The 17,936-nt window shown below is 40.7% G+C and overlaps 1 protein-coding gene across 1 annotated transcript; it reads right to left on the minus strand.

Annotated features, from left to right (window-relative positions):
* Positions 1–301: 301 nt before the first annotated feature.
* LOC141133906 (protein kinase C theta type-like) lies at positions 302–12,484 on the minus strand. Its single transcript, XM_073623522.1, has 8 exons — positions 12,451–12,484; positions 7,016–7,101; positions 5,655–5,816; positions 4,236–4,327; positions 2,912–2,974; positions 1,916–2,036; positions 1,353–1,508; positions 302–433 (listed from the first exon to the last, which is right to left on the minus strand). Exons 1-8 carry the CDS (start codon positions 12,482–12,484, stop codon positions 302–304), a joined length of 846 nt encoding a protein of 281 aa, XP_073479623.1.
* Between the last annotated feature and the right edge of the window lie 5,452 nt (positions 12,485–17,936).

Consider the following 17,936-nt stretch of genomic DNA (forward strand, 5'->3'; position numbering starts at 1 on the left):
TTTTTGTTTGTTTTTTGTTTTTTTTTGTTTTTTGGGGGTTTTTATTGTTTTTTGTTTTTATTTTGTTTTTTTTTGTTTTTGTTTGCACAAACACACACACACACACACACGTACTTACATTTGTACGTACCTAACTTACTGGGATAAACGGGGGAGTTATTTTTTTTTTTGTTTTTTGTTTTTTTTTTGTTTTTATTTTGTTTTGTTTTTGTTTTGTTTTTGTTTGTTTTTTTGGGTTTTTTGTTTTTTTGTTGTTTTTTTTTGCACACACACACACACACATACTTACCTTTGTACGTACCTAACTTACTGGGATAAACGGGGGAGTTATTTTCAGCTGCTGGAGGTCATCCCAGTTGATGGTGCTGAAGAACGGATGACTTCGGATATCTCTGTTCTGTCCCAGACGCTCCGTAGGGTTTTCATGCAGGAGCTGAAAAATGAATAAACTTTGTTTATAATTCTCCATCTCCTCAATTTTCAAATGAAATGAAAAATGACGCCCAGACTTTTTATACATCTCCTCCTATACCTAACACTTATTATGACCCAAACACGTCACCTAATCTTAGAACTTCAATTCACCTTTACACTGAAGCCTTAAACTTTAATAAATAAAAATAAAATGAAGAAATTCTAACTCATCACCTAAACCTTTAAAGTTTTCCTGATCCCTCATCTCACACAGAGAATAAAACCATAACCGTTACCCTAATTCTAACACCTAACCCTACCCCTCCCCCTAACATAGGACTCAACACTCAAACCTAATCCCCCCAACCTAACTGTAGCTGACCCCTCAGCCTCCTTACTAAGTCCAATCATTGTATTCCATAAAAGTATGAGCAGTCAGAGGTATTACTACTATGGGGAGAAGTACCTGAGCCAAGGTAGGAGCGCACACTTCTATTCATCTCTAAGTCATATATTGTATGAAGCCTCGGGGGGGATTCACACCTCCAGAATCCCCCGTAACTAAAGGGATTTATGGCTCCAGAGATACTTTAACAATTTGATTAAAAGTTCAATGCACTTGGCAGGACAAGGGGTGAGTATAAGGGGGTGCTCACACTTGTGAATGCCCCTCAATGGGGCTGCCTCCTCACAGCCAATCATGGGGACCCCCTTTGGGGTTCTCTGAGCCAATCGGCAAGAGGGTGCATTGATAAGTGTGAGCGCCCCCTATGTCTGTCAGCTTAGAATGTACATTTGTTCAGGAGAAGATGACAGCCTTAGGCGCTCCATCATGTAAATTCTATTTTAGTATCTTTCTAGAAATCAGATGTGTCAGTGTGAGGGAGGTGTGGTGTGGTGTTATCTATGACTATACTGAACAGATGTAATGTACTTACCTTTATAATCAGATCCTCCAGATCACAGTCCAAGCCATAAGCTGGCACAATGGTGGCCCTGCATCGCTTGGCTGGTACTCCGGTGACCAAAACGAACAGCATCACTCCAAAAGAAAACCAGTCCACGGCCTTGGAATATGGCTTCCCTGTATAGATCTGTCAAGAAAAAAGATGAGACTTGTAAGCTTTATTACACAAATGATTATAGTAAACAACTACAATATAGAAAATTACTACACAAGGACAACACAGACATAGCTCTGATTTAAATGGACTGTCCTTAGTATGGAGGATTTGTCCTGGAATTATCCCTTGTCTTTAGATGTGATCAAATCTATAATAAATCCCACCCTTTCTGAATATTACATTCAGAGCTCATTTACACTTGTGGTTGGGGGGTGGTAAAAACAGGGGTTTAAGGAGCGCTTTTCCTTTCTAGTCACCTCTCTGTTAGCAGCGTGCTAGTCCACATGATTAGAGAAGCTCTCTGGTAAGAGATGATACACTCCCATTACTACCAATATAAAAGTGCTGACATAGCTAGCAGGACTAACATGACTTACCTCTGGGGCAATATATCCGGGGGTCCCCGCTTCACCTTCTCCCTGCTCTGACGCTAACCCGAAATCCCCGATCCTGATGTGTCCTTCTCGTCCGATGAACACGTTCTTCGGCTTTATATCCCTTAGGATAGAAATGCATTATCAGTAATCTGTATATGTTTGAATAGGCTGCAAATACACAACAACAGTCCTTATATCAGACATGCACCATTTTTCTTGTCCCAGGGTGTCATAATGTATGGTAGTGTGTTACCTTGTGTTGTGGTGTGCTGCAATGCATTGATGTTGGAGGAACTTTGCCTTGAACATTAACTGGTAATGCATTAATATGTGTATGTTCCTTTAAAATTAATTTCATGTCCAATATACAGCTTACTGTAGGATGGGATCACACTGGTGCAGTATGTGCAGAGTAATGCATCTTATTCCATAGGTTAATGTGCGTTGTATTAAGGCAGCCCATTCATTTGAATGTTCTGCCTAACACACTAAAACGCACCAAAAAAAAATATATGTGCACTATTTTTAGTAAAGCAGCACACCATAACGTACCTTTCTGTACATTGTGTTGTACACGTACATTGGAAAGGTACATTAGGGGTGCCCTTAACAATAAAGAGCACCTCAAGGTGCGGCGCTGCACCGATTCCCAAAAGTAGTTTCTGTACTACTTTTGCCAATTTCGGGGTGCAATTTCCATTGATATCTGTGCAGAAACCCGCACAGATGTCTCTGAAATCGCCCCCAAAGTTGGGACTGACATGCGGGAATGAACTTGGACAATTTAATTCCAGCAGTCAGTGTGAACCAAGGCTCAGAATCACAACATTTACAAACCACTTTGTAGCTGGAGGACCTACCGCATTGGATATAAAGGTAAGTAAATGTTTAGGTGGTCCTCACACTACAGTTGTTGGTAAATCTTGTTGAATAAGCAGATGAAATGTAAAGTAAGAAGTATTTGTGGGAAGCAGTAGAATAAAGAAGAGAACTTACCGATGGATAAAGCCTTTCTCATGGAACTGTTGGAGGCCAATGATGCATTCGGCAGCGTAGAATCTATTGAAGGAACAATAAAAAATAATTTATAATCTTCCAATATATATATTCTAATACAGAAGTAAATAGAATGTATTTTCATGTGTATATTCAGAAACACTCCTAGGTGCTCCCAGTGCACAATCAAAACCATTATCAAAGCTGCTCTATTCAACAACACACAGAGAGCTGCCGGAAGATTTTATATTTTAGAGAATGGATCATGGGACATCTGACAATTATTCCTCGTTGTGACTGCAGGGCTGGCTTGGTCAGTTGTGTTCTCATTTGCCTGTGTAGCCCTAAAATGGGTTGTAAGGTCTCCAGGTTTTTCACCTTAATGGATTCTCTGCATTAAGATGAAAAACTTTCTTTGCTGCAGCTGTCCCCAGAGCCCCCACTTTTTCTTACCCGAGCCCATCCGTTCCAGCAATCTGCACAAGCCCAGTGACTCCAGCTGCTGTCTCCGTCCTCATTGGATAGATTGATAGCAGCAGGAGCCATTGGATCCCGCTGCTGTTAATCAAATCCAGTGACACAGGATTGGAGGGGGGGGCGGAGTCCTGCTGTCTGTGTCAATGGACGCAGAAGCAGGACTCATAAGCATACCCGCACGGGTGCCCCGATGAAAAGCGGCTCTCTGTGGGGACACCCGATGACGAGGAGGAGCCAGGAGCTCCACCAGGGCACCCCAGAAGTAGAGGATCGGGGCTGCTCTGTGCAAAACCCTTGCACAGAGCAGGTAAGTATAGGCATGTTTGTTATTTTAAAAAAAAATGAACCTTTACAATCACTTAAACTCCCCCATATCTATCATCAGGGGTGTATGTTCTTCTTTGGTATTGTGGTGTCCTACAGGTGAAGAATTTGTTACTATAATATGCAAAGCTCCTAACTGTCCTGGATTTCGAGAGACTGTCCCTCTTCCCTCCTCATTTGTCCCTTATTTTCGTCTGACCTATATAGTTGTATATAAAATGCACTATTTATCTTTTAAAAGGTGTTTCTCTTCGCTAAACCTTTCATCCAATTTCTATATTGCTGAGTTTATAAATGTCAAAAGCCAATATAAAGGAATAGTAGTGGTAAAAAACATACTTGTGGGTTTCATTAATCTTTTTTTTTTTTTATAATTCTCATTTAAGGGGGTGTGGCATGTCCTATGCCTACATCGTTTTGCTAATAGGTGTCACTTGTTTCCATCTCAAAAAGTTGAGAGGTATGGGTATGATGTAGCACAATGTGAGTCAGTGGTGCTTTCATTGTTAATGACATTACCTACCTGATGGTGTCGATGTCAAGGCCTCCCTGTTTATGCAGTAGATGATGAAGATCCCCTCTGCTGGCGTGCTCCATGGCAATCCAAAAATAGTCCTAAAATAGGAAAAAGTGGAGAATTTAGTCATCGAATATTTACTTAGTAATAAGATTGCATTCTACAATAATCCAAGTCCTAGATCATTTACAAAAACTGAAAAACATTATAGTGAACTTTCCTGAGAAGACATAAATGGACATAGTTTTGGGTACTGTAGATGGTGTTAATGTTTCTTATTTTTTGTGAAGAAATAGCTTCTGCAAGATACTAGATAAGGGACATAATAGCTGCACATTCATTTGGCAATTTACAAACTATTCTGTCATTTTTCATTATGTTCATTCTCTGATCTCCCCTTCATTTTAATGACACAGAAGCGACATGTGAAACATCATTTCCGGTCTTGGTGTCACTTCATCCAGTGCATATGGTGGGGGAAGAAACTAATGGGGGTGATCTGCACTCAGTTAGCTTCATTGGAGGGCAGGTTAGACATCAGGGTTTTTTTTAGACTCTTGATGTCTTATTAAAGAGACCTTATCACCCAAAAATGCATCACAGGGGTCTTTTTGTCCACTATATGATGAAAAAAAGTTTATTAAATAAATGAAAGATATACCCAAGCATTTAAAATGCTCCCACTCCAAAAATGTTTAACCCCACCCACACATACACACACACACACATATGAACACAAATGTGGGGGTGCGTATATATAAAAGCGTCAATGGTGCTACACATGTGACATACCGCCATGCACACCAAAGTGAGAGTAATTATTCTGGGCCCATTATTCATAGTTACCTCTAAATTGATGACCTGTAGGGGCATTTAAACCTCCACCTATGAAAAATATGGGATACCGAAGTTTATCACTGTTTCACCGACACATGCAATTTTAAGGCTTGGCAAGTTGGGAATTTATTTACTAGGCACAACCTCATATTTTATATTTTACAAATCGGGCAATATATTGAGTTTATGCGTCTTAAAATTACCTTTAGTGCACTTTTTACAGAAATGTTGTCTTATGTTGCGCTAACATCATGTGATATAAAAATTATAAACACTTGTATTTATTATATTCTCTAGTGTGTCCGCTTTCAAAAAATATAATGTTTTGGGGGTTCTATGTAATTTTTAGCTCTAAATTGATTTTTAAACATGTGTGCAAAAATAGCAAACACAGCTCTGGCAGCGAAAGGATAATTTGGTGGCCAGTTCTGTGTTTGTCACATTCAACCCCCTGACCACTCAGCCCCATCCATAGTGATAGTGAGGATACAGATAGCCTCTGGCAGGTTTCCTTTCTAGCATCTAGCATACGTTTGAATGTTCAATTTTGGCTTATCTGACCCTTAGGAAGAAGCTTTGTAATCATACCTTCGACTCCCAGGTCAGGTGGCGTTGGATGAGGAAGGGACAGCCGACGACCGCATCAAGGGCCTTCCTCTCCTTGTAGATCTGCCATCTCAGACGTTCGGAAATCCTGATGGCTTTAAGGGCTACTTTCCGCTTTGTTGCTCTGTCCTTCACCAGATCCACCTACATTAAACAGAGAGGAACAGAGATATTTTATAATGTGAAGTATAAGTAGATAGTTCCCCATGTCATGGTTATGTATATGATACATGAAGGAGAATACATTAGAGATGTTACTATGTTAGGAGTATGAGTGTTTCCTTATAATTATAACAATGATATATCATATATATATATATATATATATATACAGGATGGGCTAGAAGATAATTGTTGTTGGGTGCTATTCTTAAAATGCCAATTTCAAATTTGATAAAATTTTTACTTGTATTGTTTGCTATAGATGATTGCTGATCTAGTGCGGCAGCCAAGACATTTCCTCATGCAAGTCTTTGGGGAACATTTGGCTTCAGTACCAAAAAACAGGACCCAATAACTACTGGACCAGATAAGTTAGATTCTCTTTTCAGCCCCCCCCCCTTTTCTTTACAGCTAAGGCATTTTTTTCTCCTGCCCCTTAATGCTTCTGAATGTTAATCTATGTGTCCATAGGACATAGGATAAGTTTAGCGGTGGAAAAAAAACACAGCCAGTGCATCCAGGAGAAGCACAGTTTTGGCAGAAAAAAGAAATGCTAGGCACGATTAGAGCTTGAGTGTTAATTCATTTCAATGGCCAGAATAAATGATTATACTGGCCATAAATTATTATTCTGGCTAATGAAATTAATTAAACGTGTTTTTTCTACCAAAACTCTGCCGACAGGAGGAAAGGAGTCTAGGAGAGTTAAGCTGGCCATACATTATACACTTTTCTTTAGATTTACCTTCAACTATGTAATGCGAGTACCTGCCTAATTGCACACAATTTGAAAGTGTTTAGGGTTTACCTCATATTACTGTATACAGTTTTGGTAAATCTAAAGGAAAATTGTACAAGAAAATGAAATGATGTATGTTCAGCTTTGACGTTGTGTGCATGAGGCCTAATTGTACTAGAGTTCTTGTGATAAACATCCCCACTAGAATGTAAATGACAGTGTCTGCTGTGTTTTTTAACTTTGATAAAACAAAGGAAGATCAACAACATTATTAGAAGTGATCACCCTAAGCAACCAATCAAATTTCATCTTTCACCAGCCTTGAGTACAATATTTAGGATAACTGCAGATTGGTTGCATGTGGGTTATTGCACTGTCCACACAGCTCAACATGTTAAACACCAATAGATATACAACAATAAAAACAAAATATAAAACGTACACGTCCAAAGGTTCCTTTTCCCATATGTTTCCGAAATGTGAACCTTTTCTCCAGGGGTATCTCCTGTCCCTTGTCCAGGTGGTATCCTGTAGAATAGAGGTAAAAGATTATATGGTTGAGTTATGTGAATGCTGTTATGAGTACCAAATAAATAACAAAACTCAATCTGCACAATCAAATCTAATATACCCAGAGTCACATGCTATCACTAAAAAGGTGATCTCACTACACCTCCACAGTGGTACAAATAAATAAAAATAAAAAAGTGCAGCATTGCCTTCAAAAATACAAATAATATTACACAAATGTAAAATGAGAATACCAGCAATCCAAACTGTGAAAAGAGAAAAATGTGCAAGAATCAGTAAACAATCAATCTCCAGTCACGAGCAGTGCAGTCGTGTAATTTTCATGCATATATTGTTGTGGGTAGCACTGCACTCTTTTTGGCTATTTGAGCTATTCTGAGTATGTTACTTATAGTTTATTTTATATGAAAGCAGTGTAAAGGAAGATCACTGTGCTCTGATGGTTCTTAGGGGCCATTCATGCCATTGCAGTATGGAGAATTGCATTAAGGTGTGTTACGCTGTGTGTTTAGTGGGTGTCATATTAAGGCAGCCTATTTATTTGAATGCCCTTGCAAATCATCAAAATGCAATAAAAAATGGATCTGCACCATATTTTGCAATGCAACACATCAAAGCATGGTGTGACACTACAATGCATTGTGTGAGTCAATGCAGGGGTATTGTAGTGCTCTTCAGCATGACAACACAGCAAATCAGTGAGGGGTGCACATATTGCATGTAGTTTTTATGTGCATGAAGAGGTGAAATAATGAAGGAAGAGTACAGATTGGCTTTAACTACTTCAATACAGGGCACTTCCTGTCCAAACTAATTTTCAGCTTTCAGCGCTGTCGCTGTTTAAATGACAATTGCGCGGTCATGCAGCACTGTACCCAAACAGAATTTTTATCATTTTGTTACCACAAATAGAGCTTTCTTTTGGTGGTATTTGATCACCTCTGCGATTTTTATTACTTGCTAAACAAATAAAAAAATACCTATTTTGAAGGGAAAAAAAAGTTTTTCTTTTGTTTCTGTTTAAAATTTTGTAAATAAGTTTCCTCCTTCACTGATAAGGCGGCACCGATGAGGTGGCACTGATAGGTGGCACTGATGGGCACTGGTAGGCGGCACTGATGGGCACTGATAGGCACTCGTGGGTGGCACTGGTGGGCACTGATAGGCGACACTGATGGGCACTGAAAGGCTGCACTGCTGGGTACTTATGGGTGGCACTGATATGCGGCACTGATGGGCACTGATAGACGGCACTGATAGATAGCATTGATAGGAATCATTGATGGCACTGGCAATGGCAGGCATTGGGGATGGGCACTGATTGGCAGCTGCCTGGGCACTGATTGGCATTTCCCTGGTGCTCTAGGGTGGCATACCTGGTGGTCCAGTGTAGTGGCATCCCTCTTGGTCCTGGTGGCATCCTGCTGGTCCTTGGTGGGCATCCGAGGGGGGGCTGTGCTGATAAATAATCAGCATAGACCCCACCTTTCAGGAGAGAAGCCGATTGGCTCTCCTCTACTAGCGTGTGTCAGACGCGAGTGAGGAAAAGCCGATCAATGGCTCTTCCTGTTTACATCGTGATCAGCCATTATTGGACATGGCTGCTCAAGTGGTAAAGAGCCTCCATCAGAGGCTCTTTACCGAGATCGGTGGAGCGGTGTGTCAGACTGACACACCGCACCACCGATCACCGCAATGTGCGCCCCCACGGGCACGCGAGAGCGGTCGTTCTGGAGGGCCGTCATATGATGTCCACCCAGAATGTGAGCCGTGCCACCCAGCCGTCATTTGATGGCCGGCGGGAAGTGGTTAAACAAGTAACTGACCTTGAGAAAGGATTTTAGTCACTATAGAGTAATGGGACTTATTTATGGACTATAGTTGTGACCAGGGCTTTTTTTCAGGGGGAACTTGGTGGAACTCAGTTCCACCACCTCTGGCTCAGACCCTTTGGTGCCTGCTCACCACAATCACTTGTAAACACAGAAGTCTGATTTCTGTGTTTACAAGTGACAGCTCTGCACTCTGTATTTAATGCAATCCTGGTAATTAATGCCCCTTTAAGACCCTCCTACTGTTTTCGTGAAATTTGACTGAACACACCCACTATTTGATGTGATTTGGAGGGTGTGTGTAGGGGGAGGGGTTTTGGGGGGCCGTGGTTAAGTTCCAGCACCTATTGTTTGAGAAAAAAACTGGTTGTGACATATTTTGGATTCACCTTTGTTTATTCACTTAAAGCGGAGATCCACCTAAAATTGGAACTTCTGCTTTAAAGCTAAAGTAAACCCACCATAAAACAGTTTCATTTCTGGCACGTGCCGTAACACTGGTTGTGCTCTCAACCAAACCATCAAACCATCCAATGGATGGTGTCATAATTGATCACGTGCAGCATCATGGCAGTAGATTAAACCATACCTCCCAACATTTTGAGATGGGAATGAGGGGCACCTACTAGCAAACGTATGTAGGCATAGGACATGCCCCCTGTCATGCCCCCTTAAAGGAGAATTAACCAAAAAAAAAGGTTAATCAAATCCACAAGGGCTTTTTTTTACCACTACTATTTCTTTATATTGGCTTTTAAAATTTACAAATGTAGCCATTTAGAAATTGGATGAAAGGTTTAGCACTGAGAAACACTATTTGAACAAGAAAAAGTGCATTTTATATACAACTATATAGATCAGACCAAAATGAGGGACAAATGGGGAGGAAAGAGGGACAGAGGGACATTGCTCCAAATCAGGGACAGTCCCTCGAAATCAGGGACAGTTGGGAGCTATGGATTAAACAGAGGCAAATATGGCAGCTTCCTTGGCTGAAAATGATAGGAGGGTTTACTTACACTTTAAGGCCTCCTACCCAGCTCCTGTTTGTGAAACAGAGCTTTTGGGGAGGAGGGGGGGAGCAGGTACCCGATTTTGACAGGTACCTGCTCCCACCTCAGTTCCGGTTGCCTTAGGCGATCGGAAGATGAGGTCCTCCATTCCCCCTCCCGAGTCCCAAAGTCTTCTGGGACACATGACAGGTCCTAGAAGACTTCAGGAGCAGTCACAGAGCGACGCGACGCTCACGCATGTGCAGTGGGCACCCAGCTGTGATGCCGCAAGCTGTCACGGCCGGGTGCCCATAGTAGAGTTGCCGAGCCATCGAGGGAGGACACGGGGAGAACACGGCTAGGGTGAGTGCACCGCTGGATTGTAGGACAGGTGAGTGTGTGTTTAATAAAAGTCAGCAGCTACAGTTTTGGTAGCTGCTGACTTTTAATAAACAAAAAATGAGCACTGCGCCCTGAGCCCACCCATTTGTGTGACAATAGCAAATTAATATTCGCTATTGTCTTTTTGATTCTCCTCCCTCTTAGGACTCCTTGCCAATCAGGTCTCAGGACCCACTTCCTGTTTGACCGGGAGGAGAAGCAGCAGCCCTACCCCAGATTCTTGTCATCTGCCTCCTAAGGTAGGTAAGGAGGCCTCTGATCGCTGCTTTCCTGTCCGTCTCCCGCGGTTCATAGTCATATTCAGGGGTGTTGTGGTTACATTCAGCATGACACCACCACAGCACATCAATGTTCATACCATGCATTGCTGCAATACAATAGTGTGCATGCATTGATGCAACAGTACAGCATTCAGCAATAGTGTGAATGGGTCCCTACTCCTGGCTAAGTTTAGATGTGTGGTAGGCTTTACTACCTCTCTGAAAAAGATCTGCAGTGGACTTCTTTTCAGAGACAGTGAGTAGGCGATATGTCAGGTGAGTACACATTACTGCTATGTTTTGAAATGTGATGCCGCAATTTTAGCATGACATGCCAAGTTTGATGCAGCTCTACCTATCTAATGCTGAATATGACCGATCTGTAACTACAAGTCAAGAGGTTGGCTGGCAGTTACAGTGTGGTTTTGCTGTGAAAAATTACCATTTCCTTTTATCCACTGATCCACTGCAAATCGCTTTTTGGGGACCAAAAACCGTGCTGCTATTGTGGAAGGCGCCTTAGAGTGTTAGGTCGCGGTCACACACTGACACTGATTCCCATATACAGTGAACAGGCCATTTGTTAATGCATCCATTGCCAGCAGGTGCTGCATGCAGGCAACCCATTCATGTTTATTAGGCGTGTGGTTGAGTGGCTCCAAAGGCAGACAGTGTTCATTCAGGACTGTACACACATGCATGCACACTTGCGGCTTTGTCCGTGCAGACGCTGCATCCTTATAATCTTGAATGGGCTGCCTACATGCACCACCTGCCAGTTAGGGGCGCATAAACAAACGGCCCATACACCATGTATGGGAATCTGTGCCCCTGTGAATGAGGCCTTAGTGATACAATCGGATATTCTTTTTATTTATACATAAAGAATACGCTTTATCTGTCTTTTGTGATAGTGATTTGTGGTAGTGCACTGTATCCAGGTATGGTGGGTTTGATTTGACAAAGGATTAGAGAATGGTCCCTTTCCTAAGTGAAAATTCACTTTGTAAGAAATACCCAATTATGTGCAAGGAAAAGAAAAAAATATATTATGATTGGGTGATTGAAGTCGGCACACTTTCATATATTCACTAATTTGAAATTCACTTTGCAAAGGGAATATGCACTTAACTTAGTGAATGAGGTGAAGTTGTGCTGACTTCAGTTGGTCAATAGTGTGCAAGCAGAAATCCGGATTGGGTATTCTTTGCAAATGCATTTCAGGGCAGGCCCTTTTCTTAAAGCAGTTGCAAACCGCTGCATGTTTTTATTTTTTTTCTTACCTGCAAGGCAATAGCATAATGTGCTAGTACACATCACATACTAGCACATTATTTAACACTTACCTCAAAACGAAGCCTTCCAGCGATGTGATATCATCGCTGGAGACAGCTTCCATTTTCACCCATCTTGCTTCTGGGTTCGCGGACTCCGGCTCTGTGACTGGCTGGAGCCAAGATGACATCACTCCCGCGCATGTGTGCGGGAGCCACCGGTCATGGCTCAGGGCTCTGAAGAAACGACACGGTCGGCCATTCCTTCAGAGCGCATGCGCCAGTGATGTCACTGGCTGCATGTACAGTAATATCTCCTACACGGTGCACGTTTAGGAGATATTTACACTACCTATAGGTAAGCCTTATTATAGGCTTACCTATAGGTAAAATTTAAAGATGGAAGTTTACTTTTTCTTTAAGCCTTGAAAAAGGGGCAGTCACACCCTAAAAAGGCATTACCAAACCCCCTCAATACCCTGCAGTTTGTGACGTCATCCTCCTGAATTCCAGATGGTGGTTTCCTTGATGGGCTCTGCCATTGGTTTGAAGGAGAACGATCTGTCTTCAGTGCTTGTGCACTTACCTGTCAAGCTCTGCAGAAGCTGATCCGTCTCCATTACATCAAATGCTGGCAGCAATCCAGACTGGAGGGATGGACACCAAGGAGGCTGTTTCATATGCTTACCATTTCTTCTTCTTCAGTGAGTGCATATAGTGCGTGTTTTTATTATCCATTTTTAATAAAATCTACAACTGTACACCTAATTAGTGGGACCCTCTCCTTCTCTTCTTTATTACATGAATTGGCCAGCGGGATGTACCCAAGGTCCTTCTTTCATAGAGGTGCTGCAGGTGAGGAAAGTGTTCATATATCACCTTAATATATATAATATCTATATAATAAACCAGCCCCATATTATATATATTATATATATATAATATATATAATATGGGGCTGGTTCACACCAACCTCTGCATTACAATACAGCAGCTGGTGTGCAGTGCGTTCCGGCTGAGCTCAGCACAGTGATGAAGTGCTGAGCCTGGCGGATCGCACTGTTTACATTTTTTTTAGAACAAACTTTATTGAGCTGTTTTAAGGACATCCCCCAAAGTTCAATCGCTGGCCATGCAGTGCAAAGCAGTGGATTGCCTCTCATCGTACTGCATTGATAAGAGGTAATGCTTGCAGTACTTTTTTCAGTGCACTGTACCTGCAAACCAGCAAAATGCAGTGGTGTGAACCGGGCACATAGGAGACAAAGCATTTTGCCTTGTCCATGTGGTGGGACTGGACTGGAATAGCCGCCCAACACAGTTCCGCCACATCTGATGTGAAAATACCCTTAAGGACATTTTTTTTCATAATTTATCAATCAAGGTGGACATTTCTGTTTTTGTACAATTTTTTGTTTTATTTTTGTTCTATTTAAGTTTTTTTTATTCAATTACATTTAGGGTACATATTTAAACTATTGGAAAATGTATATTGTTTTACTTGACTTTATAACTACTTTAATAAATGGTGTTATGTGATGAAGATTCCCCTTATTCTTTTTGCCCTGTATGGGTCTGTTTGGTTTAGGGAGAGATGTAAAAAAGGGAGAGTTCTAGTGGAAAAGCACTTGTGACTCACTTATTAGGTTAAAGAATAAGTTCGCCTTTAGGGAAAAAAAATGAAATGAACATATTTTTAAAAAAAATAATGTTTTCTTCTTTCCCAAGGAGCCTGCAAAGCATTACACCTGTGATCAGTGGCTAGAGAAAAAAACTGTATTTCATTATAGGAATTGTACTAAAAAAGTTAGAAATAATTAAAAATAAATATATACATGTATATGTATTTCCAGTAATATACATGTTTTCTGATAGGAATGATCACAAATAGTGAGAACTTTTCTGTTAGTTTTCAGGGTTTATTGGCTGGAAACTCTCAGTGACAGTTAAAAGATGGCCGCCATGACTAGTGAAGGGGGAGGGGCTAAGGGGGAGAGTAAACTGACACACCAGACAGGAAAACTGTGATGTATTGTTGCCATTTATGTTAAACACTGACATTACAATGCTGAATAAAAAAAGAGACCTTATATATTGGTAATTAGGAATATTGGGGACATCTGTATTTAGGGATAACAATTCACATATTAGTGACCTCATGTCATGTCTCTGCTGGTTTCATACAGACTCCCTGAACAAGAACAAGTCCCAGATGTGCATTTCACATTTGTTCTGTGTCAGGGACTCCAACCTATGGCAGCCAGAAAGAGGATTTCTAAAAGGGGGTCAGTAATTAGAGCCAATGGGCTTCTCCCAGAACAGGTGTCCATTACTACACATAGAAATATATCAGTAATACTTACTATACTATAATGGTTAATATATACATTTTAAACAGTACAATGTTGTCAGAACCGGCATATCTTATTTTTATTAAAAATGTTATAAAATTTAAAAAAAAATATAATCTCTGTTATACTCATTTATAAAACCAATATTAAGTTATTGATAAATGTCTTAAGAAACTTTCCAGTGTTAACAGAATGTGTAATCTGACATGTTAAACAATAAAGATTTTGCACCATATTTTGAAAACTCATTATTTAACAAAATAAATGTAGTGTATTCTAGTCTAGTATAACTTCTACATATGAGGGTAACTTTATGTACATTTAACAGAAAATATTTTTAATACATACACACACACACACATATATATATATATATATATATATATATATATATATATAATTATATATATGTGTGTGTATGTATTAAAAATATTTTCTGTTAAATGTACATAAAGTTACCCTCATATGTTATAATAGACAAGAATACACTACATTTATTTTGTTAAATAATGAGTTTTTTTGGATATTTGGATTCTTGGATTTTTGGATGGGACCTTTTAAATAAAGTAGATTTTGATATAAAACCTCCTCTCTAGTTCATAAAGAAGGCAAAACAATTCTTAATACCTGAATATGGCTTTGCAGCTGTGACCTGTGTTAGTAAAACTGTACATTTCATCGCAACTACTTTGTGTATCCAGGTGAATTATACCTTGTTTTTTTCAGGAGAAATTGGGCTTTCAGTTAGAGGTACATAGTAAAGTATATCTCCTAGTTTTTTCTTAATATCATAGGAAAGCTGGCATAAACTAAACAAAAAATATTTTTTTTTCTAAATGTAGCTTTATGTTTCTTGCTATTACTATGATTTACCATTAAAGAGCGAACCAAAACGAATTTCCCTGCTTCTTACAATCGCTGCAATACTGCATATGTGCATGTTATTTCTTGTTGGTACCCATAGTAGGGCCCTCCAGAAACAATAATGCACATTTAGCTGTTTTTCTATGCTTCCTAAAACACATCATCACTGACACTGAATGACACTGATACTAAATAAAATAAAAAAAAAAAATCTTTTTCTTTTTCTTTTAAAAGTCACTGACCCTGACCTTTGACCCTAAGCCTAATTATGACACTGATTTAGATCTAACCCTGATCTAGATACTTTATCTTTATTTATTTTTGAAGGGCTCATTCACAATTGCGGTGGAAGATACAGACACAACATGTACATGATACAGTGGAAGATACAGACACAACGTTCCAGGAAATCGAGGAGAAATTTGGAGACAGGAGGTCAATAAGATTGTGGAAGAGGAGACCTTACCAAAGATGAGGAGGAAGCAGCTTTGGATCGAGCATGCACCCCATCACAGTCACCAAGCTGGTCAAACTAAATTGTACATCCTATGAGGCTTGAACTAAAGCTTTCCAAAAGGTAAATATTCCTGCTCGGAGAATTATATTTTGTCCAGTTATACAATAGCTGCTTTCTTTTTTTTAAGTAGAATTCCACCTTTCCTATCATTTTAAATAGTTTGCTTGGGCCAAGCCGGCCCAAATCAACTATTTTTATTACATAATCATACAGCAGATTTGTGTGCTGTAACATATTGTTGTAGCGTTACCTGCATATAGTGAGCCGCATTGTTTCAGCAACAGTATGGGCGACTGTTTGCCCCACATTGGTAAAGGAAGGGCTCACATAAGCTCTGCTATTTGACAACTAAACTTTGGGGTGGAGCTTACTGTAATTTTGGGGGCACAAAGCTCAATTTCTCCAGGCCTATATTTACTAAAGCTGGAAAGTGAGAAATCAGGCTCACTTCTGCATAGAAACCAATGAGCTTCTAACCCCAGCTTGTTCAATTAAGTTTTGGTAATAAAACCTGGAAGCTCATTGGTTTCTATGCAGAAGTGAGCCTGATTTCGCACTTTCCAGCTTTAGTAAATAAACCCCATTGTGTACTTAAAAGTGGGGTATGCCTGTACCCAGTTACAATTTGTAGATTTAGGAAATAATCCAGGCCTTTTTTTAAAGCAATCTGCTGAGCTGGACAGAACCAGCTCTTGATGGAGTCTATCCCACATTTTCACAGCTCTTACTGTGAAGAAACCATTCCATAGTTGGAGATGAAATCTCTTTTCCTCCCGATGTAAAGAGTGCCCCTCTGTGATGATCTAAAAGTGAATAACTCAACACCAAGTTCCCTATATGGACCACTTATGTATTTATACATGTTGATCATATCCCCCCTTAATCTCCTCTTCTCAAGAGAGAATAAATTCAGTTCCTCTAATCTTTCCTCATAGCTGTGCTCCTATGTGCCTCTTATCAGTTTGTTTGCCCTTATCTGCACTTTCTAATGATTTGTACAGGGGCAAAATGGTACATATATCTCTCTCTGGAGTCCATACCTCTCTTAAAGGGGTTGTAAACCTTCGTGATTTTTCACCTTAATGCATCCTATGCATTAAGGTAAAAAAACACCTGGCAGCCCCTCTGTTTTACTTACCTGAGCCCAGGAACTTGACCCAGCGGGGACGCACTATCTCTCTGCCCGGGGTTCTCGGGTCTTGATTGGATAGATTGATAGCAGTGCAGCCATTGGCTCCCGCTGCTGTCAATCAAATCCAATGATGCAGGCGCAGGGGGGCGGGGCCGAATCATACTTTACTATGGACGCCAAATGCTGGACTCAGGAGCGCGCCTGCAAGGTAACCCCCTCAGGAGAGCGCTTCTCCTAGGGGGTTATCTCGTGTGGGGAGGAGCCGCGAGAGCCATCGGGGGACCCCAGAAGACGAGTATCGGGGCCACTCTGTGCAAAATGAGCTGCACAGTGGAGGTAAGTATGATATGTTTGTTATTTAAAAAAAAAACGAACCCTTACAATTACTTTAATACAAGAAAGGATTTTGCTCGCTTTGGAAACTGCTGTTTGGCATTGCATGCTATTATTAAGCTTATGATCTACCAGAACACCCAGATCCTTCTTTGATTCCCCCTGTTGTACTCCCCCTAGTATGTATGATACATGCATATTCTTAGCCCCCATGTGCATAACTTTACATTTTACAACATTAAACCTTATTTGCCACATAGTTGCCCAATTACAAGTTGGAGACATCCTGTAAGGACGTCATTCTACTGCAAAGCTTGGTGTCACCTGCAAAGACAGAAATGGTATTTATAATCCCAGACCCTATATTATTTATAAAGATATTAAAAAGTAAGGGTCTAAACGCTGAACTTTGGGGTACACCACTGATAACCTTAGACCATTCAGAGTAATGCCCCGTACACACGGTCGGACTTTGTTCGGACATTCCGACAACAAAATCCTAGGATTTTTTCCGACGGATGTTGGCTCAAACTTGTTTTGCTTACACACGGTCACACAAAGTTGTCGGAATTTCCGATCGACAACCACCCGGTCACGTACACCACGTACGACGAGACTAGAAAAGGCCGGTTCAGAACCAAGCGCGGCACCCTTTGGGCTCCTTTTGCTAATCTCGTGTTAGTAAAAGTTTGGTGAGAGACGATTCGCGCTTTTTCAGACTCGTGGCTTTCAGATCGTTTTCTGCTGTTCAGTTTGTGCTTGTGGGTTTGTATCTGCTCTTCAGTGCGTGCAGTCAGTTCGTATCAGAGTTTTCTGTGTGATCTTGCCTGCTCGTTGCTGTTTTTCAGGTCGCTCTTCACAGGCCTTGCTGTTCT

This window comes from Aquarana catesbeiana, linkage group LG03 (assembly GCF_042186555.1).
Source record: "Aquarana catesbeiana isolate 2022-GZ linkage group LG03, ASM4218655v1, whole genome shotgun sequence".
Taxonomy (NCBI): domain Eukaryota; kingdom Metazoa; phylum Chordata; class Amphibia; order Anura; family Ranidae; genus Aquarana; species Aquarana catesbeiana.

Excerpts from the sequence above, each read along its gene's own strand:
- LOC141133906 (XM_073623522.1), bottom strand. The coding sequence starts at position 12,484 with ATGGAGACGGATCAGCTTCTGCAGAGCTTGACAG. Across the intron at positions 2,975-4,235 it reads CTTGACATCGACACCATCAG|ATTCTACGCTGCCGAATGCA; the intron begins GTAGGTAATGTC and ends TTCCTTCAATAG. Across the intron at positions 1,509-1,915 it reads CCGGATATATTGCCCCAGAG|ATCTATACAGGGAAGCCATA; the intron begins GTAAGTCATGTT and ends TTTTCTTGACAG.